We start from the raw sequence: 27,802 nt of genomic DNA, 5'->3' as shown, positions 1-27,802 counted from the left end.
CAGAAAAAGCCAATTTATTTTCAAAGTGGATTTGCTGCACCAGGGCGACAGAGTACTTTACTATCCCCTCACAGAAACCTAAATTTCTAATGTGAGCTTGAATCCCTCTCGCAAAATACTGACGGTCTGCGGGTGACCTAAATCATTGTTATGATACCCATGGAGCTTCCTTGCAATGACTTTGCTGCTCCTTTTAAAAAATAACCGAAGCTTTAGCATTATGACCCAACAATGAGACATTTAAACAAGTTCTTAAAGAAGTTTCCCAAACTCTCAACCCCTTTAATAGTCTAGACTTTTCTAACAACAAAAAAGCATGCCTCTTAAATAGTCTTTCCTTGCTGGTTTAACTCTCCCTTCTTCTAATCAGATGAATCGGACATTTCAATTTCAGAAGATGTAAAGGAGCAATGCAGACTTTGATGCAAAAACTGTTTCTTCTTGTTGGACTCCAAAATGCAGATTCCAAGCTTCCAAACTCTCTTTGCCAGCCCTGATTAGAAGCCACATTGGCTGACACAGTAATTGCTCCATAATCATATCTTCAGTACTCCGACCTGGTTTATGCATACAATCTATATTCTAATAGCAGTCAACAGGTCACCAGTTAATAAAAATGCCATTAACATCCCCCTGCGACTAAGAAATGGAGATATTCATCTCTCTAGGCCAGTGGCAGGCCAATATAATTTCCATGGCTGTTAGTGTAATTAACTGGACTGGTGCATGGCTCTCCCATGAGGATAGCGCAAGCGTGGTATGACCTTGATAAGGAAGCATTTGCTGGTGGTGTGATATGACCCAAGATTATTTTTTCCCTTTCTTGGAGCTCTGGACAGATAGGATTGAGCACTCAAAGACTAACGTCCAATACTGTAGGAGTTAATCTTCAGGAAATATGGTTAAGAATACCCAGTTTTCCAATTGGCAACGGATATAATGGATGTTATAATAACAAATGACAATCTGAGTTGAGTTTTCTGGCATGGTGTATGCAGGTGAAAGTTGTGCTGTAATGGGTGGTAGGAGACTGCAAAAAACTGCATCTTTAAGGAAATAAGGGCAAAGGTGGAGATTTCAATTCAGTGGCATATTCCCCTTATTTCTGTTGCCTGTGCTCCAAATTTCTATTGACAGGAACATAATAGTAAACATTCCTTTCATTATCTGTGGTAGAGCAGAATTTCTTCAATTCCACTCCCTCTGGTCAGCACCAGAGCTGCACCCAGAAACAGGGACAGAGGAAGGGGGTGGTGGGGGTGGTCTGCACCATGTGTCACCATTGAGGGGAGGATCACAAAATGCAGGGCGGCACTCACCAATGGGCCTGCAGCACACCCAAGCCACATGTATCTCCTGGGAGTGACATGGTGGCTTGGGCACCCGCAGGTTCTGTGCTGCCCCCAAATGGTCTGCCTGCTGCGTCCCCCTTAGCTGTAGGCTGGCTTAGTGGGAGGAGGCAGGCAGACTCCTCAGAGGCCCCACAGAGCATCCTGCCCCAGCTTGCCCTGCCCCATGGGTCCTACCCCTGGGTGCAGAGCACGCACGCCGCCCCAGGTGCCTGATCAGCTTGCTCCGCGGCTGCCCAGGGGACATTGTTTTCAGCTGAGCCAGGCCATGGACAAGACATTCTTATTCTACAACAAACATATACACAATTGTGGCAGCATAGGAGACATGGCCATGGGTTATTTAGGCCTGTGCCAGGCCTCCTCTGGCTGATGGGGCCCATAGACTGGATATGGCATGCTATTGAGGCTTGACTGCCTCGTCTGCCTGGTGTTTTGAGGTCTGTAAGTTCCTCAAGGAACCTTTTTTGGCTAAAGAGTGGGGTGAAAATGCTTTAAATTAATAAATAGAGCAAATTAGGTTGCTATGTTTTCTTGTGCCATTTTGCTGGTAAATGCAAAGTTAAATTAGTGGAGTACAAAGCAATCATTTCAGCTGTATTTATTTAAAGGTTGTGTTTTATCTGGAGTCTCTGCCTCTGCTAAATTTTTACCAGATAAGTTGTTCTTTCATATAAAATATAAATGTTAATGTAAGCCCGCCTGAGTAGTGCATATGTAATAGTAGGGCAAGATAGAAATTTCTATAAAATAAATTAAAACTAAATAACCTGTGCCCTTTGTACTGCATGTTCTATTATCTGTATTTTTAAAATATAATGTTCCATATTCATTACTCATTCAGGGTTGAAGAACACTCTGATGTACCATGAAAAAGTTTACAAAGTTAATTTCCTAATGTTTAAGGTCCCTTTCATCTGAAGTTGTATAATCAATGCATTCCCCCCACCCCACCCCTTGAACTTTTTATTTTGTTCCTGTAATTACCAGTATTTTAAAACACTGTTGGAGGCCCTTCCTCTAAAAGTCAATCCAACAAAGACTGACTCTATAAATTCTTCTCACAGTGAAATTCAAGCAGCTATCCAAGACTTCAACTGGCAAAACTTTCATTCATGCACAAGTTTTGTTCCCTGGCCAAAGTCAAACAGTTTTCAGCAAATAGATGTCCTTTGCTTAAATCACCATTGCACTCCTCCTCCAAATCTTCTTAGATTCAGATGACTGAACTGCCTATCTAGTTTCATTTACATTCTCCATCTAAGCATGACCATCTGGACCTCTGCCCAGTCAATGTGTACGGGTGATTCTACTAAGCATCTCCTTGGTGAAATATCCACTTGTCCTCTGGTTTCTTTGTCCCTATCATTGAACAGTAGAAAGGGGGGGGGTAGGGGAGGAATGGCAGAAGCAGGTTTATTGGCCTGTCAAAGAAGAAGGGATCAAAGGAGACATGGAATTTGACGTTATTTGTCAGGTCTTCCCTCCCAACCCCAATCTTCTTGACCTTGTACCATTATTTAATTTACTCCATAAGCATTCACTAAGCTTGCTACCTTTTCTTTTGCCCTTATCCACAGTCCTTTCTTTCTCTCCCTCTCCTCTCTCTCTCTGCTTGCTGTTCCTTAACTTGAGAGCCACACTGGAAAGCCAGTGTGGTGTAGTGGTTAAGAGCGATAGACTCGTAATCTGGTGAACCGAGTTTGCATCTCCGCTCCTCCACATGCAGCTGCTGGGTGACCTTGCGCTAGTCACACTTCTTTGAAGTCTCTCAGCCCCACTCACCTCACAGAGTGTTTGTTGTGGGGGAGGAAGGGAAAGGAGAATGTTAGCCGCTTTGAGACTCCGTCGGGTAGTGATAAAGCGGGATATCAAATCCAAACTCTTCTTCTTCTTCTTGATCCTGGTTTTGCTGTTTCTTGGAAATGATCCTGAAACATGATCCCTCCCAAACTCACCTTCTTGGCTCTTACCTACCAAACACCACTCACACACCCCAGTAAATTTCTCTGAAGATTACTTTTTTTTGGGGGGGGGGTGCAGGAGGAACCTGCACACAATAACATCTCTGAAAGATCCTTTAAATCCAATGTGTTCTTCATTGCCTGACAAGATTACCAACACCACATAACCATTACATCTCTGGAATGGGAAGCAGCATGTGCATTAGATGACCATACTGATATTTTCTCTCTGACCCATATTGTTAACTTCCTCAGTACTGCTATTTTGGTAATGTCACAGCACTCAAGAAATGATTGAAATGATGTTGGAGGTTAAAAGCCCCACCTTTTCCCTTCTTTGTGATGGAGATCAGAGCTGAGTGCATGTTCTCCATTCCATTCCATTACTGTTCTGTTCCACTTGCCTTCTGGTTTAACTTGAAGAATTTCTAAAATTAACTTTGGAACGGATGTATCAGAGGTTTTCTACTGCTTTTGGTTTTCATAGTCCTCCTTCCCTTCCCTTTCTTTCTTCTCTTGCCTTACCAGTTATTGAAGGGCACCAGTACATATGGGCAAAGAAATGTTGATGCAATTGCATGATACCATCAGGATTTCCTTTCCCCGCTGAGATTTAATCAGTGAACACATACAAAGTGCACATTTGCACATTGATTCAATCAACGCAGAAAAGAATACTGATGCAGAAAGGAGCAGATGCTGTTGTTCCATGTGATTCAGCAAGGTGCATATATGCTCATGCATATTGGCACCATGAAATACACACACACACACACACACACACACACACACACGTCCACACCATAGCTGTCAACCTTCCCTTTTTTGCAGTGGGAAACGGCACTGGAATAAGGGAATTTCCCGCAAAAAAAGGGAAAGTTGACTGCTATGGTGCACACACAAATACTGAAAAAAGTGTGTACACAGGAGTCTGAACAAACTCTGGAAGAATGCCGGAACACTAGCTCAACAATGCTGCTCTTCATCCAGAACCTCCCAAATACAGAGAGAAATTTAGATAGGAAGAATTTGTTAACCTCTTTTCAGCAATAATTTTTAGCATTAATTTTATTATTATATTTATTTTTTTATCACACCTTTTCTCCAAAGAGCACAAGGTGGCATACGTACTTCTCCCCCTCTTCATTTAATCCTTACAATGACCCCGTGAGATAGGTTATGGTAAGGGACAGTGAGTGGCCCAAAGTCACCCAGTGGGCTTCTTGGGTGAACTCTATCTCCCAGGTCTTAGTCTGGTACTCTAACCACCACTCCACACTGGCTCTCCAACTATGCCCAAACAGGGATTTGGAACATCTCAAAGGGCTGCTAAGCTATGCATTTCAGCCTTCCACCCAGTTCCCACCCACTGCTTCCTTCCTTCCCTCCCATTAAGTAACAATGGCCAATGTGCCAGGAAGCTAGTGTAGCAGCTCTGCACCACCCAGTTTGCTACTTCGGGCGAAACATATAATCAATCAATCAATCATTATTCAGATCAGGTTGACAAATAATTCAAATAATAAATCAAGTTTTTATTTCATTCACCCACCCACCCCAAGATTTCTTAGATTTCTCCAAGTGGGTCTGTTTTCCAGGAACAGTCCCTGATTTACAGGAGCCATCCCAGTTTCTGATTTGATCCTGGAATGGCCCGATTTTCCTTAGGACATCCCTATTTCCATCAGAGAAATGTTGGAGGGTATGGGTTTAAACTTGCTAACAACAAGGCCAGTGGAAGTGATGATATTCCAGCTGAACTATTTAAAATTTTAAAAGAGGATGCTGTTAAGGTGCTGCACTCAATATGCCAGCAAGTTTGGAAAACTCAGCAGTGGCCAGAGGATTGGAGAAGATCAGTCTACATCCCAATCCCAAAGAAGGGCAGTGCCAAAGAATGCTCCAACTACCGCACAATTGCACTCATTTCACATGCTAGCAAGGTTATGCTTAAAATTCTACAAGGCAGGCTTAAGCAGTATGTGGACCGAGAACTCCCAGAAGTGCAAGCTGGATTTCGAAGGGGCAGAGGAACCAGAGACCAAATTGCAAACATGCGCTGGATTATGGAGAAAGCCAGAGAGTTCCAGAAAAAACATCTACTTCTGCTTCATTGATTATGCAAAAGCATTTGACTGTGTCGACCACAGCAAACTATGGCAAGTTCTTAAAGAAATGGGAGTGCCGGATCACCTCATTTGCCTCCTGAGAAATCTCTATGTGGGACAAGAAGCTACAGTTAGAACTGGATATGGAACAACTGATTGGTTCAAAATTGGGAAAGGAGTACGACAAGGCTGTATATTGTCTCCCTGCTTATTTAACTTATATGCAGAATACATCATGCGAAAGGCTGGACTGGATGAATCCCCAACCGGAATTAAGATTGCCGGAAAAAATATCAACAACCTCAGATATGCTGATGATACTACCTTGATGGCAGAAAGTGAGGAAGAATTGAAGAACCTTTTAATGAGGGTGAAAGAAGAGAGCGCAAAATATGGTCTGAAGCTCAACATCAAAAAAACTAAGATCATGGCCACTGGTCCCATCATCTCCTGGCAAATAGAAGGGGAAGAAATGGAGGCAGTGAGAGATTTCACTTTCTTGGGTTCCATGATCACTGCAGATGGTGACAGCAGTCACAAAATCAGAAGACGCCTGCTTCTTGGGAGAAAAGCAATGACAAACCTAGACAGCATCTTAAAAAGCAAAGACATCACCTTGCCGACAAAAGTCCGTATAGTTAAAGCTATGGTTTTCCCAGTAGTAATGTACGGAAGTGAGAGCTGGACCATAAAGAAGGCTGATCGCCGTAGAATTGATGCTTTTGAATTATGGTGCTGGAGGAGACTCTTGAGAGTCCCGTGGACTGCAAGAAGATCAAACCTATCCATTCTCAAAGAAATCAGCCCTGAGTACTCACTAGAAGGACAGATCCTGAAGTTGAGGCTCCAGTACTTTGGCCACCTCATGAGAAGAGAAGAATCCCTAGAAAAGACCCTGATGTTGGGAAAGATGGAGGGCACAAGGAGAAGGGGACGACAGAGGATGAGATGGTTGGACAGTGTTCTTGAAGCTACTAACATGAGTTTGGCCAAACTGCGAGAGGCAGTGAAGGATAGGCGTGCCTGGCGTACTCTGGTCCATGGGGTCACGAAGAGTCGGACACGACTGAACGACTGAACAACAACAATGGGTTTAAGCGACCACTGAGCCAAGGAGATATGGAACTATACAACCTTTAGATGACATCTGACGGCATCCCTGTTTAGGGAAGTTTTTTTAACATTTTAATGTTTTATTATGTTTTTAAATATGTTGGAAACCGTCCAGAGTGGCTGTGGCAACCCAGTCAGATGGGCAGGGTAAAATATTACTAATAATACCATCCCTATAATAATAATAATACCATCTGAGGAATGTTGGCGGATATGTGAGCATGCTTAGCCTACTAGGCCTGTAGCTCTCCATTACCATGAGGACCAATTTGCTTTAGAAAGAGAGGGCTGGATGATGGGCCCAAAGTTCAGAGGGCTCAGTTCATTTTGTGGGGGGGGGGGGGTTCTGAACAGAATTTGTACTTCCAGTTACAAATTCACCCCATTCACTATATGCCACCATAGGTACATATGTCTTAAGGATCTTCAAGATACCCCATCCAGATCTCAAACGTTGAAACGGTTGACAAAACTGATGGCAGATCTGTGTGAATTTAGCAGACGTTTGTGAAGACAGGAAGATCTCAGCTATTAGCAACATTAGTCACTTGTTTCCAGAACGGAATACATTTTGTGGGTGGTAGAGCATCCCTCCATGAGTGGGCTGAAAAATGCTAGGCACCAGACTAGCTATGCAATGGAAGAAGTACATTACAGACCTTTAAAAAAAAGAAGAAGTCAGAACAGCCTCAAGGCGATCAAGATGAAATTCTGCCCATTAGTTCCCGGTGCCAGACACAAGGAATGGAGATTCTATGCTGCATAGTTTATAACTGCATTACCCACTGACTACCTGTAATATATCTTTATATACCAAAGGAGTAACTAGATTTAGGGAATGCAATCTACATAGCTGATAAATAACACAGCTAGACTCCACTTTCAATGACAACCAGGCATCGGCTTTACAATAAATTAAGAAAAATGGCAAACACACAAAAATGTATTGAACATACAAGAACCACTTAACACTTTAGACCGGGGAGGTGCTCAAATGGGGGAAATGAGAAAAGAAAGAATAAAAAAGCAGGGAAAATAAACTGTACTGGAGGTGATAGATAATGTGAAGGAGCAGCAGAAAGCGTGTGTGCTCTCAGAGCTGATTGTCACCAAATAGTGGGAGCATTTTTAGAAATGATTGCTAGCTATTTACACCACAGACACAAGCTAGTATATTTCATCATCCACTGACAGTGATGGTTATCATTATCATTATTATTTTTAGATTCAAATAATGTTACATTAGTTAAAGGAGAACTATCCCGAAGCTGGGCTTGAATCCCTGCAAAGCAGATCTAGGGGGTGCGACTGGTTCGGTTGCACCAGGCTCAGAGCTTTTAGGGCACCACAGTAGATGCCACAACTATGAAGTCCAAATGAAGGCAAGAGGCAAGGGGATGGATTTTGACATTGCACAGAGTGCTACTGTAATTTGAGATGCCAAGGTCTGCCACTGATCCCTGTAAGTTGTTTTATATTGGGCCAATATACTTATCAACCTATTTATTAGAAATGAATGAATGGATTTAATTGTCAGTTGCCTAACCCAGGGAAGTCTCCAGGCAACCCATCATCAGCATGCAAAATTGTTTAAAATGACAGCTACCCAAATTAGCACCTGATATATATATAAAATCATCACCTCCATAGAAAACAAACAGATAGGAACCTGCATCAGCAACCCAACACGACACAAATGTAAAGCCTTCACATAGCTGGGTTACATGTTCCATCAAATGCATAAGAAAAGAGGAAACCTGCTGCCCAAAAGATGTTGGTGTCATTGCCAAATGAGTCTTGCTGTAGAGTGCATCCCACAGGTAGGGGATCACAACTGAAAAGGTCCTATCTAGGCCAATAGTACCTACCTTGAATGGCAACAGCTCCTCAGGTTTTTCTCCTGTGATCCTTTCAAGTGGAGATTGAACCTGGGACCCTATGCATGGGACCCCCTAATGAAACATATACACTTTGAATTTTTTTAATTGCTATTTATTTGCAAACTGGTCAGGTTTTAGGGCAATCCAGTCAATTATTTGTTTCTCCAGTGGTATTCTTCAATGGTGAAAAGGCCAGCCACCAAAATACCAAACCCTCTCAGTCTTAAAGAACTTACTTAGTACTTGGGGGTGGTTTTTATATACTTTTTGTTTGCTTGTTTGTTCAGTGGCTCATGTTCCTGGAGTGTAGCATGAGAATGTTCAGGTGGTATGGTTAAGTACCACATTTCTCCTTTTAAGTATTGCCCATTGGTGGTTTCCCCAGATCATTTCCCTTCCTAGAGTAACATGGAAATACCTGAAATCTAGCATGACAATAGAACTCTCAGCAATGCAATTTTTGCAATTTTCAGTACCTATTGAAGACCTTCCCTTTTCTATTTTTCTTTCTTTCTTTGAAGATGTTCCTTTTTCAACAAGCCCTTTAAGATGAGATTTTCACCCTAGTCTGTAACTGTGTCAGTTCTGAAACTGGTTTTTTATAAGTGATATTGTTTTAATGCATGAAATTATTTTATATGAAATGATTTATACATTTTTAGTGTAAAGGGGACTTGCTGTTTCCCACTTTTGAGGTGTGTGTGTGTGTGTGTGTGTGTGTGAATATATGTCCAGAGTTTATGATTATGGAGGGGGGAAATGAACACAAGCGGGTAATTCCATCTATTTTTTTCATGGTCTTCCACACCCAGGTTTGTGGCCATGGTGACCGAAAAAGTGCACCAATTCTGCAAGTTGCAACCCTTATAGGCAAATAATGATTCAACCAGATCAAATTATGCACATGAGGTCCAGGTAGACAAATCTGCTTGATTCTCACAATTTTCTGCAGAAGGTGGATTTCATGTTCCAAAATCTGAGAAATCTAGGAAAAATATTCCAACTAGGCTTGAGCCTGGACAAAAGTGTTTTATAGGAAACCCCCTTTTCTACTTCAAATAACATCTCTTGATGCCACACAATATGCACCATGAAGGTAATGAAGCTTCCTTTACTGTAAGGGGCGCAACCATGTAGTTAAAAATGATTGGCTATGGGGCAATGTGACATCATTGCTTTCCCCATGTGATCTTTGGGTGGAAATCACTACCTGAAGAGGAGTTTAAAAGAATGTGCTAAGACAAACAGCAAAAATAGGGAACAGAACCTGGGAAGACCATCAAACAGTCAGAACAGATTTAGGATTAACAAGTTGTTCGGCCATGCAGCTGTCAAATTCACAACTTTGAACCCTGAGCTGTTTACAGGGGCACTTTCAGCTGAGGACTAATTTAAAGAACTCTTTTAATAAACCCTCTCACAGTTAAGGAATAGTTTTTCCCCTCCTGGACACATAATCTTCATTTAAGGCTAATACTCACAGTCACATAAAAGAGAATAGATGATAGTGCTTTAATGCTTAAACATAATTTTTATTAGTATGATTTGTTTAGTCGATAATTGTACTACATATTCTAAGAACTGGAGGCAGAATGTCTGGACACCTCCAGATGTTCAGAAAAAAACAGCTGGCAGTTAGGAGTGTTATTTTTGCATCAAACACCTTTTTCTATTTGTGGCATCACATATTCAAGTAATAGATAGGCATTACTTCACATTATTACCAATTTATTTTATTTGACTTTCATTTCTGGAGAGGTACATATGGGTGCAGCCTTTCCCATGGGAAAAGAGCTGACCGGTTTGCTACTGGAATCTATTCAAGTTCCATTTGTTACTTTTTTGGCAATCAGCCATCTCAATATATCAGTTTAACACGGCACAAAACTAACAGAAAAATAAGCAACAGCTTTCCTCATTTACAACCATAATGGAATGTCATTTTTGCAACAGACAGGATGAGTTTTCCCAAAGTTCACTCTAATCTTCAAAAGCAAATCTACAAATAGTGCAACGTTATGGGTAATACAGTTCTTGCCTTTCATAAGAAACTCAATCTTCCTTATTGTAAGACAGTATTGAGTTTTCCTAAATGGGGCGGAAAGCCAATTGTGATAAAGTGAGCTGTTTAAGTAAAGGGCGACCTTAAGTCTCCACTCAAGACATTGTCTCACACCATAGCGACCTCCCGAAAACTGTTTTCATATATGAGAAAAGCCACAGTAACCAACACATACCTGAAGCATCTCTAAGTAGACATATGCAGATCTCATAGAAACAAAGGGAGCTGCCTTATAGTGAATCGGTTTAACTGACAGCAGATTTCCAGGGTTTGAGACAGGCAGCTTTTCTCAGCTCTGTCTGGAGATGTTAAAGATTGAAACTTGGACTTCAGATGCTCTACTACTCCTTCCACTACATTCAGCTTGCTCTTGGACTGAGTGTTTGGTTGTATCTCACCATTGTTCCTTAGCAGAACCACAGAGGGGCTTAATATTATGCAGAGGGTTGGCCTCTCAATCATTGCATTTCTCTTTCAAAGCTTTGACTGACCAGCCTATTACCTCACAGAATATCAGGCTTCTATTTATCATAGTTCCCTGTTCAGAGGGTAACGAGTTTGCTACAGTGGTCATGCCAGGATACTGTGTTTCTTACCAAATTTTGTAAATAATGTTGTGAAACAAGTCACTGTCCCCTCATTTTTGCAAATCTGCAATAACTATTGGGGAAAAAATGTGAATGCTTGACTATGCATCAGGAAGAAAATGTATTCACTGTATCCCCAACTTTGACCCTCCACTCTTCTTTGTGATGGCAAATGAATGATGGTGATTTTACCCTCCATTATTCTGCCACATGGTACACCTTAGTTTCCAAAATATATTGACCCAACCCTACTCTCCTTCCTTATATCCCCAACTTTTGGGCATTTTCTGCTGGGACAGCATTTCTGAGAAAGCACCCAAGACCTTTCTTACAATGCTTTCTTCCCACTGAAAAGCAATAGCCAGCTAACTCCGAATTACTGTTTTCTGAAGGTGGCATAGGTTGAAAGACAGAAAGAAACAGACAGGGGAAGTTCTGCTTACAAAACATTAGTTAAATGTTAAATGAACACTTTGTTCCAGTTGCCAGGCAACAGATTGGAAGGGGGTATGAGGACAGAGAGAGAGAAAAGCTGCCATTGAACATTTGGATATTATTCTGCAATTATCCTCAGGGAGGAAGCTTTATAAAGTGGCAAGAACTGTGCTACCTTTTGACCACAAAGGGTTTCCCAAACATGTTAACTCAGGAGTGGGTGTTCAACAGCCAGAAGACAAGCACAAACATACACTTAATAACTTTCTTTCAAAGAATGAAATGAAGGAATAAGCCACAATTCTTACACTGCTCAGTTATTTATGTGGGCAAGAGATTTGAAGTCTTGGGAACAAGGCACTGGAAGGAAGCCTGCTTCCACTTCACAATCCAAGCGTACAAGGCTCAAAATCTGTGATGCTTCCCCCCCCCATTTGCTAAAAGTGTTTAAACAAGGGGTTCTCAAACTTTTTTTCTCTGGGACAAACTTTCAGAATGAAAATTTTCTCGCACCACACTGAATTTTTTATGGATTGGAAAAGTAAAAGAAACAATTCCTTAGCAGCACTTGATTCTCAACATAGAACACAACTACTTTACAATATGGTCATGGGACATCCAGAAAGTATAAAACAATGCAGCTACATAAGATCATGAATCATTGCCAAATACATTAAGTATATATACCAACTCAATGAGAGGTGTGATACTCTCATTTTGAAAAGATATCTATCCATACTCTGTAAATAAAATATTTTACACTATACTATGCTGATATATTTAAAGGTTTCTTTGATTGTCCTTGAATCTTCCTGCCATACTTGCCATCCTCTCCTGCCACACCAGTGTGGCATGCCGCACTCTCTGAGAACCTCTAGTTTAAAAGCTACAGAGCAAGAAGACCTTCATTACCAAACGTAGTTCATTACCAAACGTAGATCATTACCAAACGTAGTTCAAAACATGGGGAACCTATGAATACACTGGTTGAATCAGCCGCTCTCTAGCAGAGGGCACTGTGCCTGACACAATACAGCATTGACCAATGACTGGTGATGTGCTGAAAGCCAAAACATTGATTGGGCCTGCAGACCACACTGCAGGCTGTGCTCTGCTTTGCTCAGCTTCAATACACTGATAAGCAGGGCTGAGTCAAAAGACACTAGAGACTGCTGTTCTCCTCCCAAATGTATCCCTCCCCCTCAGAATAGCATTATGCCATGATGCAACCTTTGGTGAAGGAAATGGCAGGATCCACCCAGCAAAAAGGGCTGCAGAAACAGGTAGCTGCAAAACTAATGTTTAAAACAACAATACTGGTATAAACAAACCCTCCTCTCCCTTAAAAAATAAAACCAAAGTTTTTTTTAACAAACAAACAAACAAACAAACAAACAAACCAGAAAGGCACCAAAATGTCCTTCATTTCCCCCACCTGGGAATGAGTTGACTTTTTCTTGGAGGAAAGTGTTGGGCCTCACACCTGGATCCTTAGCTTGTGTGAAACATCACACCCTTGATTTTAACAGAGAAGTGGCCATTGATAGCCTTTAAGCTGCAAACCTACATACAGATATGTAGCAGTGGTTGGTGGGAAGTGGACTGCTTACCTTGCCTCCCATTACTGCCATCCCTGTGGCATGGCAAGAAGGGATGGAGGACAAGCAAGGCAGTGGCAAAGTCTGCAGTGGTGCAAACACACCACCAGAAGTGCCAGATTCGCCCCTCTGCACTGTGCTGACATTACTGCCACCTAGCCCCCCTCTCCATCCCAGTATGCCACAGCACTGTCAGTGATGGCAGGTCAGTCAAGCAGTGCTACCCACCCACCACACCAAGCCTTACTGCAGATACACGGCCTATCGCCACCACTTCAACACAATTCATTGTTACCATTTTGAAGACTCAAATGTTCTTTCTGCATGAAGAGATACAGGAGATTCCTGCTGAGCATCAGCCATTGTTCACATATACACAGTCTCCACTTACCTAGAATAAAAGGAAAAAAAGAAAAATGGATTCAAGATTGTGTTAGGGAACAATTGATCTCCATGTGAAATACAGTCCTGGATATAAAAAAGTAAAAGTAGTCATGATGGCCCATTAGAAAACAACCTAAAATTCGTATGGAGGAAACACCTTTTGTAGGTCAACAAAATGTCACAAAACAGCATGCAAGCTGTTGGAAGATAAACAAAGCAAAGGGTGAGAATGGAGAACAAAAGTTGGCTGATTAGTTGGAGAGGAGTCTGCAACTTGTAAGAGAATGTGGAAGGGGGTAGCAGCAGACGTTCAGATGCAGCTCTGTTGAGGCTATGCAGTAACCAAGAGCTGCTGAGAAGGAGAAACAGGAAATGACTGATTCCTCATATGAAAAAGAAAAAAAGCAGCTGTTACCCATGTCCATCTCCATCATTAGGTATAATCTAAGGGGGCCACATACATGTTGCATAACTCCTCTCTGATTAACCTGAAGTACCTGCTCCGGGTATTCTGCTTATACACACATACATTCTCCTAACTCATACTGATGCCCAACCCAGGTGTTTGTAGCCTTGTTACATCTTGTAGTGATTGGTAGTAGGGCCAAAACTACTGTTCTGTGCGCCTCTTCCTGTTCCACAGTTTAAGGGCACAATAGTCAGGATGTGTGATCAGTATTCCAGCTACCTGAAGGGAGCTGTGACATTCAGATTGGACTACTGTAACATGGTCTGTATAGTTGCCTTTGAGGTCCTTCAAAGTTTCTATTCTGTGCTGGGCAACAGATCATTTCCACATGCTTTGGAAGCAGATGTTCCTAGGTTCCATCCCTGACATCTCCAGTCAAAAGGATCAATTAGTAGATGATGTGCAAGATCTCTAGGAGGAGCGCTACTAACAGCCAGAGTTCAAAATACTGAACTAGATAGACAATCAGTCTTGCCCCTTTCATGGCATGCTTCTAAGAGTGCTCAAAAATTCATTTAGTCAAAAATGCTGAACTAAATGTTTGTCACTTAGACAGAATAAGTTTCTTAATGCGCTTCCCATGTTACATTTTACAGATGATCCCATCAAATACAAGATACCATCTGGATGTTCAGTCATATCCTCCCACAGTTTCTTTCCTTTAGGACTGAAGGCAAACTATGTCATTCTGCAGAAACAATATTAGAAACACAGTTATTTCTTCCTTACGCTACAGTACCTTCATAGTTATTTTGCCTCCACTTAAATGCTTTGAAGGAAATAAAAACAGATTCGAGAAACTCTACACAGTATTGATGTTAAACAACTGCATTAAAATTAGAGATGAGGAAATAATTTTGGCTCAGCTCTTTTCAAACATTCACAAGGGGGAGAGATGAAAAGAAATAACCCTCCAAAATTGGAATTTTGGGTTCCTGGTTTTTGTCTTGCTTCATGCTGAGGGTATAGATTCTGTTCAGTTCACATTTTAATGCAGGCCCACTTGATTCACCCTTCCCAAAACAACACACAAACAAAAACACAGCTATCACTTGAAATTCATGCTTCTTTGAATGTTTTTTTGTGTGCATTCTCTTACAAAAAGAAATGCTGTTAGTCAGCATTCCATGCTCACGGAATATGTACAATCCTCATTGGGTGCTTTGGGAGTGGGGAAGCCTAATACTTAGTTTTTTCCTAACTTTTTCCATACTTTTGTAAACACTGGCATTCTGATCAATGTAGGCTGGTAATATTAAAGATAAATAAATAAATGCACAATAATAAGTTTATACAAACATACACACAGTGGTACCTCGGTTTAAGAACAGTCCTGCTTGTGAACGATTCAATCTACGAACTCCGCAAAACCGGAAGTAGTGTCCCGGTTTGTGAACTTTACCTTGATCTAAGAATGGAATCTGAATGGTGGAAGGGCACTGGTGGTGGGAGGTCTCATTAGGGAAAGCACGCCTCGGTTTAAGAATGGTTTCGGTTTAAAAATGGACTTCCAGAATGGATTAAGTTCGTAAACCGAGGTACCACTGTATTCTGTGACAGAAAGTATATGACCAAGTTGCGTTGCTATCATTTCTGGAATGGTGTTCTCAGTAGGAAATGCTAAGAAATATACCACATATCAACAAAAGACAGCACTGAGCTGGAAGGGTTCAGGTATCCAGAGAAAAATAAGAGAGGTCCCAAGCTGCTGTTGCTTGTCCGGGCCCTACCCTCAAACCAAATTCTTAGGCATTGTATACAGGGCTTTTTTCCCCAACTGGAGCTCACCAGAACTCAGCTCCAGCACCTCTCAGGTTGGCACCATTGCCATTCTAAGAGAACAAGGGAGAAGTTCATGGTGAGCTCTAGCACATCTTTTTCTAGAAAAATAGCACTGATTATATATACTGTATAATATAACCCAACCAACCATCATATGTGATGTGAAGATGGAACAATATTAATAAAGAAAAGCCATCAGATCCTAGACTTTCCTACATACTGACTTCAGACATGTTTTTTCCCCTGCTACAGAGCCCTCAGCATATCACTAGCACCTCTGCATGCTGTCTTTCATAGTTTTACTATGAGGAAAAAGAACACTTAATACAAGAGAAATCCAGCTGGAGAAATGAAAGGGGGAAAGGCAACAAACAACATCCTGTGATAATGATTGCCATAGTTAGCTACTCCCTTTGTCTTTCTTGAGCTTACTGCCAATCAATAGCACTGGACGACCTTGAGCACTAGCGCTGTTTGTGTGTATGAGAGAGATACAGTATTAAAAATACCAAGACAGAGCAGGAGGAAAGCTAAAGTTGAGACGAAACACACAGTTGCAACTGAACACACTAAAAGGTGCTTGTGAATAGGAAGAGAGTTTTATCTGGCACCAAAACGATACTGCTGCATGGTGAGAGCTTCCCAGAGTTGGGGCGGCAGATGCTTGAGAAATTGGATCATTTTGAATTTCATAAGCACCAACCTGGCCAGACTAATGTATGGTTCAGAGTTCAGTTATCTATTGGATTTCACACATCCTGAATGTTCTGCTGCAGTGGTTGGTTCAAAAATAAAAGCACAAAAATGCATTTAAAATGCATATTTTCAAATATATTAGGGAGTGATATATTTTGAGATGGAATTCCGCAGATAGGGCAGAGACACAAAGAACATCCTATTGCTGGTAGACACTTGCTTCTCCTCTGCAGTTGATAGTAACCTCCACTGAATATATCAGCAATCTGACAAGGTTGTACAGGAAATAAGCTCAGCATTTACAGTGGTAGTCTATCACCCATGTAAGGTTTGTACATGTTGATGATCCAATACCTATCACTATCTATTGATGGTCTGGAAAAGCAAGGGACTAGAGAGGGGAAGCTAATCTGAGGCCCATGGTATCCACAGAAGATGTTTGTGTCCCTAATTGCCTCCCAACTTTGTCATATTGTTTTTTAAAAATAAATTACATCCTATATACTGCCCTAATGATAATAATAATAATAATAATAATAATAATAATAATAATAATAATATATCCCACAGTGATGTCTATTTTGGACATTTCAGCTAAGCTCCCCTTTTTCAGATTTAATTATTTATTTTTATAAAAATATTACTGCCTCCATTGTGGTGTTGAGTTGCCATACGTCCTCTTTTTCTAGGCCACACCCACTTTTTCATGGGTATTTAAAATGAGAGTCACCATAGCGATCAATAGTTTAAAGTAGAAGTTGCCAAGTGTGCCTTCTTTTTTGCTCTTCAAAATATGTCAACCCTACAAAAGGCATTTGTGCCCCCCAAAATGTGATATATACATATATATATACACACTAACCAAATTTAATAAGGAATTATAAAAAGAGTGATTTAGAAATGCATAGAATAGCTGATGTGAAAGTTTCGGGGAAGGCAGTCTTGAGAATTGCAATTCTCACCATTCCCACTTTTAGACATTGACCACGCCCACATTCTCACATTGGCCACACCCACTTTGACATGCAGCCCCTGAAGAGATGACCATGGATCAATGGAGCCCCCAACCACAAAAACGTTTGTCACCCCTGGACTAAAGTCAGCTTTTAGAAGTTAAGAGGTATCTCTTTGGCTGAGTTTAGTGTAGCATCTGGCCTATGCAATCTCCTCCAGGAATGAAAGCCAACACTTCTCAAAAACACACACCTCCACCACACTCACTTAAGCTCATGGAAGTCTTTCTTTAAAAAAGAAAAAGAAAAAGAAAAAAAGAGGAGCTGCATCTTGGGAACCAGGGATATGGGAGTTATTTTGAGGCTGTGTGTGTATGGGAGGAGGGGGGGAGGTTGTTGCATTCCCACCATCTCTTGGGAGCCACTGTACAATCCCCCACACTGACTACTTTAATGAGCTCCAGGGGGACCTTCACTCCTGCCTTTGAAGTATCATGTTTCTGTGAATACATTTTGAAATCCCTTTCATAGATTGTTTGCTTGCTCATCCCTCTGACAGTCTGTCCATTGAGGGGGCTGACAGCTGTTAGCAAGGCCATCACGACAGCTTGGAAACATGTCAACTGAAAAAAAAAATATCAAAGACAACAACACAAAACGAAACAAAAAAAACCCACTACTTCCATCTGAGGAATGCAACATGGAGGGGCATACTCAGAACTGGGAGCAATGGAGTCCTTGCCTAAAAGGGAATCGAAGCAAGTCTGAACAGAGACAGGAGAAAGATTCCAATCAAGACAGCTGCAGAGAGAGCTGTGTTGAAAGATCAGGTGTGAGAACCCAGCCTTTGCAGGCTGACGGCTTGACTGCTGCTGAACAAATTGGAACAGATGGAGGCTGGAATTTCCAAAGCGCTGCATAATTCAATGGACATTAATGGCATCTTCAGGAATCCCTATTAAATATTAAAGTAGTGGTTATAGGCCTTAAATGAGTAGGCTCCGAGGCCTACCTGACTAGGTTGTGCAGATACACAACAAGAGATAACAACCTCCCGAAAGGATTCATCAAAATGAATGAGCAGGCGAGGCGGAGAGCAGAGAGATGGAAAGGGTCTCCTCCAAGGTCACAGATTATTAATTACTATTGATTTGTATAAAACATTTTGAAGCACTCTACACATTTATTTGATAAGCAACCTTTTTCATAGATGGGGATCAGAGGTTGAGAAACTGCAACATGCCTAAATCCTTTTGTAGTTTGTGATGAATAAGGAACAGTCTTTTAATCTCGGTGTCTGGGCCAGCAATATAAAAAAGCAACATCAAAGAATCTCACATAACTTTAAAGCCAACCCTATTTCCTCGTTGCCTGAGCTATCATAGGCAAAATACAGCAGATGGAGTCAATAAAATACCTTTTTATTTTTTGCACATGAAGGTTAATACAAACACAAGAAATGTGTTAGCCCCTAAGGTGCTGTAATACTCTCTGTTGTCTTTAATGAAATGGCTGCACATGCTTACCCAGAGTCAGTCCCTCTGAGCACACTGGGACTGACTCCTGACCAACCAAACATAGGATTATGCTTCCAGTTACAGGTGGGTAGCCGTGTTGGTCTGCCATAGTCGAAACAAAATAGGAAATTCTTTCCAGTAGCACCTTAGAGACCAACTGAGTTTGTTCTTGGTATGAGCTTTCGTGTGCATGCACACTTCTTCAGATACAGGATTATGCTGTAAGACACCCAACAAACCTCGCTCCTATCAGAAGAAGACCAAGTGCCACCATCTTCACACCAATGAGACACTGCACACATGCCCTCCACCATCCTGAGAAAACCCCTTAATCCATATTCTATTCTATTCTATTCTATTCTATTCTATTCTATTCTATTCTATTCTATTCTATTCTATTCTATTCTATTCTATTCTATTCTATTCTTTAGGAGATTACAAAAAGAAAAACACAACCAATAATAATTTATTTTCACTCAGAAAGGCGTAAGATTAGATGTGGATGCACAAAGCATTAAAAAAACGACACTCCTTGTGCTGTGCTCCACTCCCCCTTTCTTCCTACCCATGTTGGTCCTGCCCTCTGCCTGCCCCTCAGAGCCAGCACAAAATGGAAATGTCTACCAGATTTTCGAGGGACAGTCCCAGAATTACAAATCCAGCCTGGCTTCTGATTTGATCTTGGATTGAGAAAAGTCCCTATTTTCATCTGAGGAATGTTGGAGGGCATGCCAGGTGGAGGGGAGCTGTTTGCAACAGGAGGGGAAAACTCCCTGGATTCTTCAGCAACTTCTTGACCCCTCCCTTCCTCTCCAGCCTCTGCTTCAGCCTCAGAGTCTGAACTGCACTCTGTCACAGACTCTTCCTGCTCATTAAACCTTGTTGCCCCTCCAGCTTCTAACACCTCATCTCCCCAGTCTTCTCCCTCTGACCACTCATCATTGTCCCACCACCAATCCCCTGGCTTTGAGCCTTCTTTGTCTGGGAAGTCAACTGGGGGTTCCCCAACTGGTGCCTCTCACCATCCTCTTTATTCAGCCAGTCCATGACAGATGCTTCAACATACCAAGGCCTTCTTCTGCTACAGACTGTTAAATCTGTTATAAAACCAGATTGTAGCGAGAACAATGGAAATTGGGGACAAAACACTAAGAGTAAAATCCTGCTTTATTAAAAACCAAGGAAACTTTTTATAATTTCATTCTATGGGGTCATGTTCCATTTAGCTTTGTTTCACCTACCTCTTAAATTTACTCCTTGTTCCATAGGAACGCACCCCATGTGCAATCTGATTTTCAGTAGCTCTTATGGAAATTGATGGCTAAAGGACTCCATAATGACTTTAGCATTTGCCAGGTTATAAATAATAATAGGTATTTAAATTCAAATTTTTATTGCCCCTTTCTTGGCACCCTTTCAGGCTATGACATACGGAACATTTAGCAGACTAGAACTCCAGATCTGCTGAACTGTGAAGGTCCTGTCTTCTGATCAGATTGTTGACTCCTAGCTTTGGAGATGACATTTGGGAACTGCTGAAGGAATTTGAAGCCTCTATCTACCGGTAATTGCTCAGAGAGCTGCTAGGATTCCCATAAACATCTATCAGGATATGTCTGACCTTGAAGACAGGATGTGATTCCTTCTCTTTCAAAGAAGGTCTGCATTTTTTTAAATCTAGAGCTTTATTTCTTTATAAGCATTAGCTCATAGTTTGTTGCTACACAATGCATACATGTGCATATAAGTCTAGACCTGGTTCTTCCCAAGAATCTGGAGAGGTATTGGAGGTAATGGACCTCTAATCTCCTGAACCCAGAGGAAGTAACTCTGCTATTGGACTCCAGTGATGGGACCTCAGAATTATCAGGGGTTCAGGAAATACTTCAGAAACTTCTACCAAAAAAGTCCTTGTGGTTTGAAGCCCTGTTAATGGCCACATTAAAAGGCACTAGCCATTTAGCTGGACATATGCATGTTTCAAAGGATAGGGCTTTGGTCTGACCATTGCAGCTCATATTAGAAAACTGTGGTAGTTTTTCCAGGCCAGGGCTTGCTGCTCCTCAGCTTCAGCTTTGCTGACCATGGTCCTGAATTTAGCTACAAAACTCCAAATAAGCACCATTGTTCCTGTCTAGGGTCCTGACCTTGCCTTACCAACTAATTCATTCTGGAGCCCCAGAGCTACCTGTCTCCAACTTGCTTAAACTGTCATCTTCTTTCGGTGGCTAACATCGTGATGAATCAAATCAAATGGAGGTAACACCATCTGGATAATATGTGAAGGGGTCTATAGTTCCCTCCAAAACTAAAGGGTGTAGAGAGGGAGGAGGAGTGCATAAGCTTGTGATGCACACCAAATTATGTTTTGGGGATTGTGTAGTTTCACTTCTCCTGCACTGGGCTAGCACACAAGCAAGCTAAGAAGCTTAGAGTCTTGTGTCTTGTCACTGACATACAGGAGATCACCTTTTTTAAAAAAACAAAACAAAACCATACCCTTACTTCCTACTATGAGAAGAGAAGACTCCCTGGAAAAGACCCTGATGTTGGGAAAGATTGAGGGCACAAGGAGAAGGGGAAGACAGAGGACGAGATGGTTGGACAGTGTTCTCGAAGCTGCCAACATGAGTCTGACCAAACTGTGGGAGACAGTGGAAGACAGGAGTGCCTGGCGTGCTCTGGTCAATGGGGGTCACAAAGAGTCAGACACGACTAAACAACAACTTCCCACTAAATTCCACAGTTGACTTCATTCATTCATTCATTCATTCATGATGATTGGTGATGAATGGCAGTATGTTTTAAACCATGGAGACTGTAGATACAAAGAGGGAACTAAGTCTAGTCAAAGGCAACTATGGGGGATGGCACTCATCTCATTTTCAGGCCGAAGGAGTTGGCATTTGTTTACAGAGAGCATATAATACTGGCAGCATATAATAATACGCTGGTAGTGTCTAGGCTCAGATCAGTCTGACTAAATCTGAAATATGCACAACTAAATAAAACACTCAGATTTCTAAATAGTGTACTCTGAGTGACTAAATGTGCAAAGCTAAGCAAGAAACACAGCGACTGTGTTTCTGAACCTTCTCCTGAGATTTCTAGCCCAATTTTGCAGACTCAAGAGGTTTGGATTAGATTTGAATAATTAAACCAAATTTGTCAGTGTTTCATAGATGAATCAAACCTCCAAACCTTTTAAGGTTCACCCATACTGCTAATAACCCTCTTTACTAAGCATTAGCACGGCATAAAACAGTTTAATGATTTAAGAGAATGCAAAAATAAAATTTATGCTGTCAAAACTTTTGTAATGGAAAATATTATGGATTTTAATCAGCTGGAGTCTTTCCAATATAAAATATGAAAAAGTAAATCAATCCAACAGTGCTGAGATTGTTTTTTGTGGTTTTTAGTTGATACAATTTGTAGTCTACATTAACAAAATTATTGCAAAATGGAAATGTCTGTCAGAAAAGTTAAAGGCTGCCTGCCTTCTCAGTTGTGTGTAGTTCCTCCCAAACTCTCTAAATATCCCAGGGTATGATCCAATTTAGTTATATATGTCAAGTGTCACTGAGTTAAAAAGAAAGGATGTTTATATCACAATTCTACACAACCGCAACTACTATGTAGTAGTAGGTCTCACAGAATTCGGTGGAGCTTACTCCCAGGCTAAGGATGCTTAAAGGTAAAGGGACCCCTGACTGTTAGGTCCAGTTACGGTCGACTCTGGGGTTGCGGCGCTCATCTCGCTTTACTGGCCGAGGGAGCCGGTGCACAGCTTCCTAAGTCATGTGACTAAGCCACTTCTGGCGAACAAGAGCAGCACATGGAAATGCCGTTTACCTTCCCGCTGGAGTGGTACCTATTTATCTACTTGCACTTTGACGTGCTTTTGAACTGCTAGGTTGGCAGGAGCAGGGACCGAGCAATGGGAGCTCACCCCATCGCGGGGATTCAAACCACCGACCTTCTGATCAGCAAGACCTAGGCTCTGTGGTTTAACCCACAGTGCCTAGGAAGGTATTGAGTCTATGCTGAACATCGTAATGAACTCAACATGTCAAAAAAGTGCTTAATTGTGGCTGGGTTGTATATGCACTGATTTCAGTGGGACAGAAACCCCACAAAAGTGGGTCTTGGTGCTGGTTGGTTTCTATCATATTTACAAAAAAATCATGGACAAGGTGGGTTTTGGTTTGATTCAGCCAGGTTCTTTTCAGTTTCTTTAAGAAAAGAAAATACTCAGGATCACTTAAGACATATGAGCCATTCCTTACCAGTTCAGAAATCCTGAATACAGTCGTACCTCGTGTTGCGTTCACTGCAGGTTGCAAACGGCACGGGTTACGAACGCCGCAAACCGGAAGTGTTTCCTTCCAGGTTTCGCTGCACATGCAGAAGCGCTCTGCGCATGTGCAGAAGTGTTTTACGCAGGTCGCACATGTGCAGAAGCACAATATCATGCTTTCACGCATGCGCGATATCGCCGCTCAGGTTGCGGACTTTTCGGGGTGCGAACAGCACCCCGGAACGGATCGTGTCTGCAACCCGAGGTACCACTGTATACACTAGTGATATGTTAATTAATCAGTGCCCTTTTAAAATATGTTGGGGTGGTGGTTTTTGGGTTGTTTTTGTTTATATTTTGATTATATATTGTGATTTTATCCTGTGAACCGGCCTGAGACCTGCAGGTATAGGGTGGTATACAAATTTAATTAATTAATTAATTAATAAGGCAATAATGTGAAACTAAGGATAAGACCACCCATGAATTATTATGGATGAGCAGGTCTCTCTGGTTCCATTCTAGTTGTGTTCAGTGTATGGTCAGTCCTGTGTTCCACTCTGCTTTTTTTATAATTTAACATGGAGAGTTTCTAAAATAAATTCCAGAAGTGATGCATGCACAGCTGGCCACAACCTTCATTTCCTTACACTTTATCTCATTTATCCTTCTCTATCTTACCACTGCACACAGTGCAATGTAAAACACAGGATGTACAATGGTAGCAGCATGTGATCAGACAAATGCATATCAATGCCAATGTGCTCCTTCACATTTTCATCTCATGATTCAGTTCATTCCATTCAGTTTCTGCCTTAATCAATGCTGTAAAAGAAATTCCTCCCCAAATACATATTTGTAAATTTAAGTGTGTGTTTCCTCTCAAATTATGTATTGAAAGGAGCATTTTGTGACTTTCAGACTGTCAAGGACTGCACCACAACATTTGGAGGACTGCAAAATTTGGTTCTGATCCACACATCAGTCTCATGGGTTCGTTTCTTATAGAAATTCTCCATGATCAAATCTCTTAAGCAACCCTACTCCAAAACCCCAAAGAGGAATTATTTGGATGATGGAGAGAATTTGAAACATCCCTCGGAATTGAGGGCAGAGAGCTGGCAAAGGAAGGAAAAGGCAGTTGAGATATTGAAAGCATATCAAGGAGGCAAAAGGAAGCAAGCAGGTGAAAGCCATAAAGATAGCTGCTCAAAGAGAGAACAAGGCATCTTCTCCCTTAATGAATATTTATTACAGGCTGCTGCCTATTATCTCTCAAAGAAGTTTTATACAGTTCCCATGTCTTTCATCTGTTTCATGTTATGGTTTATCTAACCGTGGAAATTGCACACGTCAGGTAAATGTTGATTTACATGCAAATTGCCTCGAGTAAACTTGCCTTTAAGTAAAAGAAGGCTTGGAAATAATTTTTCTCATTAATTTGCAGTTGAGGAGGAGGGGTTTAGACCCACACGCGACAAATGCAAATAATCTAATTCATTTGTAAATATAAAACAATTTGTGTGGATTTAACTCTGCAATTTCTCTCCTCCCTCTGCTTTTAGTAAATTGATGTTTACCAAAGGGAGAGATGGGAGGGGGGAACAATGTACATTCCAGCTCAGCATCTTTCTGTGTTTTCTTTCAGTTCCCCTATCCTTGTTCCTAAGAAAGAGTAAATAAAATTTAGGATTTCCCAAGATTACTAAAACACATGAGGTATCACCACTATGTCAGGGTGAGTCTCAGTTCAGCAGAAATAGTCAAGCAGCATTTCCCCTCCTGCAAGAGGGATAAGCATCTTCTATGTGTGCAAGAGACTCCATGTGCGCATTACTGGAAAAGGGCAATGCTCAAAGCAGTACAGCCCTCCCCAACCTGTTGTCCTCCAGATGTTTTGGAATGCAGCTCCTTTTGTCTGTAACCTTTCACCACATTGTCTGGGGCTGATGGGAGCTGTAGTCCAAAATATTTGGAAAGTACCAGGTAGGGAAGGTTGGCCCAGAACTCTTAGAATAGGATCATCAACGTGGCACCCATGGGTGTGCAGGTGCCTGCAGGGGCTTTCTGTGGCATGTACATGGTCCCTTCTCTCTGCTGAAATAAGACTTGAAATAATAATTCTATTGTGGCTGACAGAAGAGGCTGCAATGTGTGCTTACCTCTGTCTAGAATCCTACAGTGGGCACTCAGGTTGCAAACTCGATCCATGCGGGAGGCTCGTCTGCAACCCACAGCGTCCGCAACCCGCAGCTGCACACGCGCGGGTCATGATTCGGCACTTCTGCACATGCGCAAAGCGTGATTTAGCGCTTCTGCACATGCGCTACCGCAGAAACCCAGAAGTAACCCATTCCGGTACTTCCGGGTTCGGTGCAGAGCGCAACCTGAAAACACATAACCTGCAGCATTTGCAACATGACGTATGACTGTATTTTTATTTGAGGTAGCAAATGTATTTATCATCTATCATGTATCTATCTATCTATCATCTATATCTATACATGACAAAGCTATCTTTAGCCATCTCACCCCTTGCCTTTTCCTGTAAGACCAATTGCAGTCATTAACAGTCATCAACAGGTTTTCCACCCCATCAGCCAATCACCCATTCCCACCACCCTTCTGAGTAATACCCCTCCCCACTCCCTCACTATATTTAAGGGTCTGGTGACTTCTGTTTCAGTGTATCTGAAGAAGTGTGCATGCACACGAAAGCTCATACTAAGAACAAACTTAATTGGTCTCTAAGGTGCTACTGGAATGAATTTTTTTATTTTTTATTTTGTTCTATCTATCTATCTATCTATCTATCAATCAATCATCTATCTCCAAATGCTGAGTGATTTGTATGATTCTGGGGGAGGGTTCTGAAGAGAAGTTATCACTCAAAAGAAGAAGAAAGGTCAGTGGCTATTGCTTCCCTGGAGTTGTATGGTAGAAAGGGCTTAAAATGCATACAAATAATTACTTTTAGTAAGTTTATAGCAAAGAGAATGTGTTACAATAAAGAGCACTATATGATAGGGGCATGGAACCACGTGCTACACTACGTCAAATGGTAATGGTGGTGGTGAACTGCATTTTTTCCAGCCAAATTACATTCTGCTACAACTCCAATTGCACTTCTTTCAAACATATGTGCTGCATTGTCTTCCCCTTCTATAGAAACTGCATTTCCCCAAAACACATCTGGATACCCCATGATAACCGAGTAGAAGCTGTGTTTATGGCACAGTAACATGATAATCTTGCAAAGGCCCTCAGAACATACCACAGTAAGTTCTTCTGCACAAGCTCCATTGAAATGAATGGATGGTGCACAGCTCAGTGGACTGCACCCTCAAAAGAATGATACAATTTTCTAATACAACTAGTAAGCTCCGTGGGCTCTTAGGATCTTTGTTCCTCTCCATTTATCTATTCCTCTCAAAATAAACTCCAAGGTTACTTTTCTCTATTAGGCTTTAGAACAGAAAAAGGGGATGGTTTTAGACCACTCATTTGTTTCTCATTATCTTTGCCTTCCACTTGGCATCTCAGTTAGCTTGAATAACAAGGCCACATTACAGCAGTACACTTTCAGTTTATAGGTAATAATTGCTCCAGTTGTTCTGACATCCTTGATTAATCCCACATCGCTGCCCCTCCTTTCCTACCAAGTAGAAAGGAGGTATAAAAATTCAGTACCTCTCTATCTGTTGCTGATTTGAAGATTAATCAGTTAATTACTGCAGAAGAGCTCAGAATTTCTCTCGGTATCTCACACACTGCATTGCTCTTAGGAGATACTGCTAATCTCTTCTTATGCCCCCTTAAGAGCTCATTCCTAGGCCTTCCTGCCAGGTTGTGACATCCATTGCTCCAACAGTTCCTACCCTCATCTCCTGTTGCTCATTATCTGCCCCTCCTGGCCGTACAGCTAAATAAGAGTCCTTATGCTCCAAAAAGATGAATGGCAGAAGGCCAGGACCAATGAGGAGCTGGGCATAACAAAACACTACTTTAGCTGCATCTTCTTTTTAAAGCTATGAATCTGTTAAGAAAACAAACCTGATTTCTGGGTTGGGACCTGGCAACCTTAAGGCACAGCCAAGCATTGGAAACAGGCTGAAGGATCCACTTCTTCTTGCAAAGGACACTGGCCCCTTCTCCCTATTACAAAGCACTTGCCAACTTTGCTATTGCTGCTGTAGCACAGAGAGGAAGCCCTTAGGCAGCGTAGGACCACAAAAGCAAAGTGTTCTTTTTTTCCAGGGTTTGGAGGAAGTAGAGAAGACCTCACCAAATTATGGAAGGAGGCATAAGGAGTAGCCATGGCAAGGACTAGACTAGACATGAAGCAAACCATGGGTGAGGCAGAGGGTTGGGGGAAAATGGGGAGGAAATTAATGGCATTATTTGGTCAGACATTTGCTGGCTACATGTGCATTTTAGGTTCCTGTTTATTATGAAATCTTACCATGAGGATCATAAAAAGACCCTAAAGGGAGAAGATGGGTGCTTCTGCAGTTTTCAGACAGAGAGGGTGCTCTGAACACATCCTCAATGCATTCAGTTCAAACATCCTCTTCAGAGCCAATCCCTTAGGTCTGGGGGTGGGGG

The 27,802-nt window shown here is 41.7% G+C and overlaps 1 protein-coding gene across 2 annotated transcripts in view; it reads right to left on the bottom strand.

Annotated features, from left to right (window-relative positions):
* The window catches only part of LSAMP (limbic system associated membrane protein), a 1,400,662-nt gene that overhangs the window by 737,604 nt on the left and 635,256 nt on the right, over window positions 1-27,802 (bottom strand). The window contains exon 1 of one of the 2 annotated variants that reach the window (XM_033146537.1): window positions 13,392-13,476. The exons of the other annotated variant lie outside the window; for it this stretch is intronic. Within the exon in view, the coding sequence (XP_033002428.1) occupies window positions 13,392-13,452 (61 nt within the window). The 5' untranslated portion in view covers window positions 13,453-13,476. Of the gene's footprint in view, window positions 1-13,391; window positions 13,477-27,802 lie in introns of those variants that run through there. 2 annotated transcript variants of the gene reach the window in all.

This window comes from Lacerta agilis, chromosome 4 (assembly GCF_009819535.1).
Source record: "Lacerta agilis isolate rLacAgi1 chromosome 4, rLacAgi1.pri, whole genome shotgun sequence".
NCBI classification, from domain to species: Eukaryota; Metazoa; Chordata; class Lepidosauria; order Squamata; family Lacertidae; genus Lacerta; species Lacerta agilis.
The sequence above is the reverse complement of the archived record's forward strand: the minus strand, read 5'-3'. Positions and strand labels throughout refer to the sequence as shown.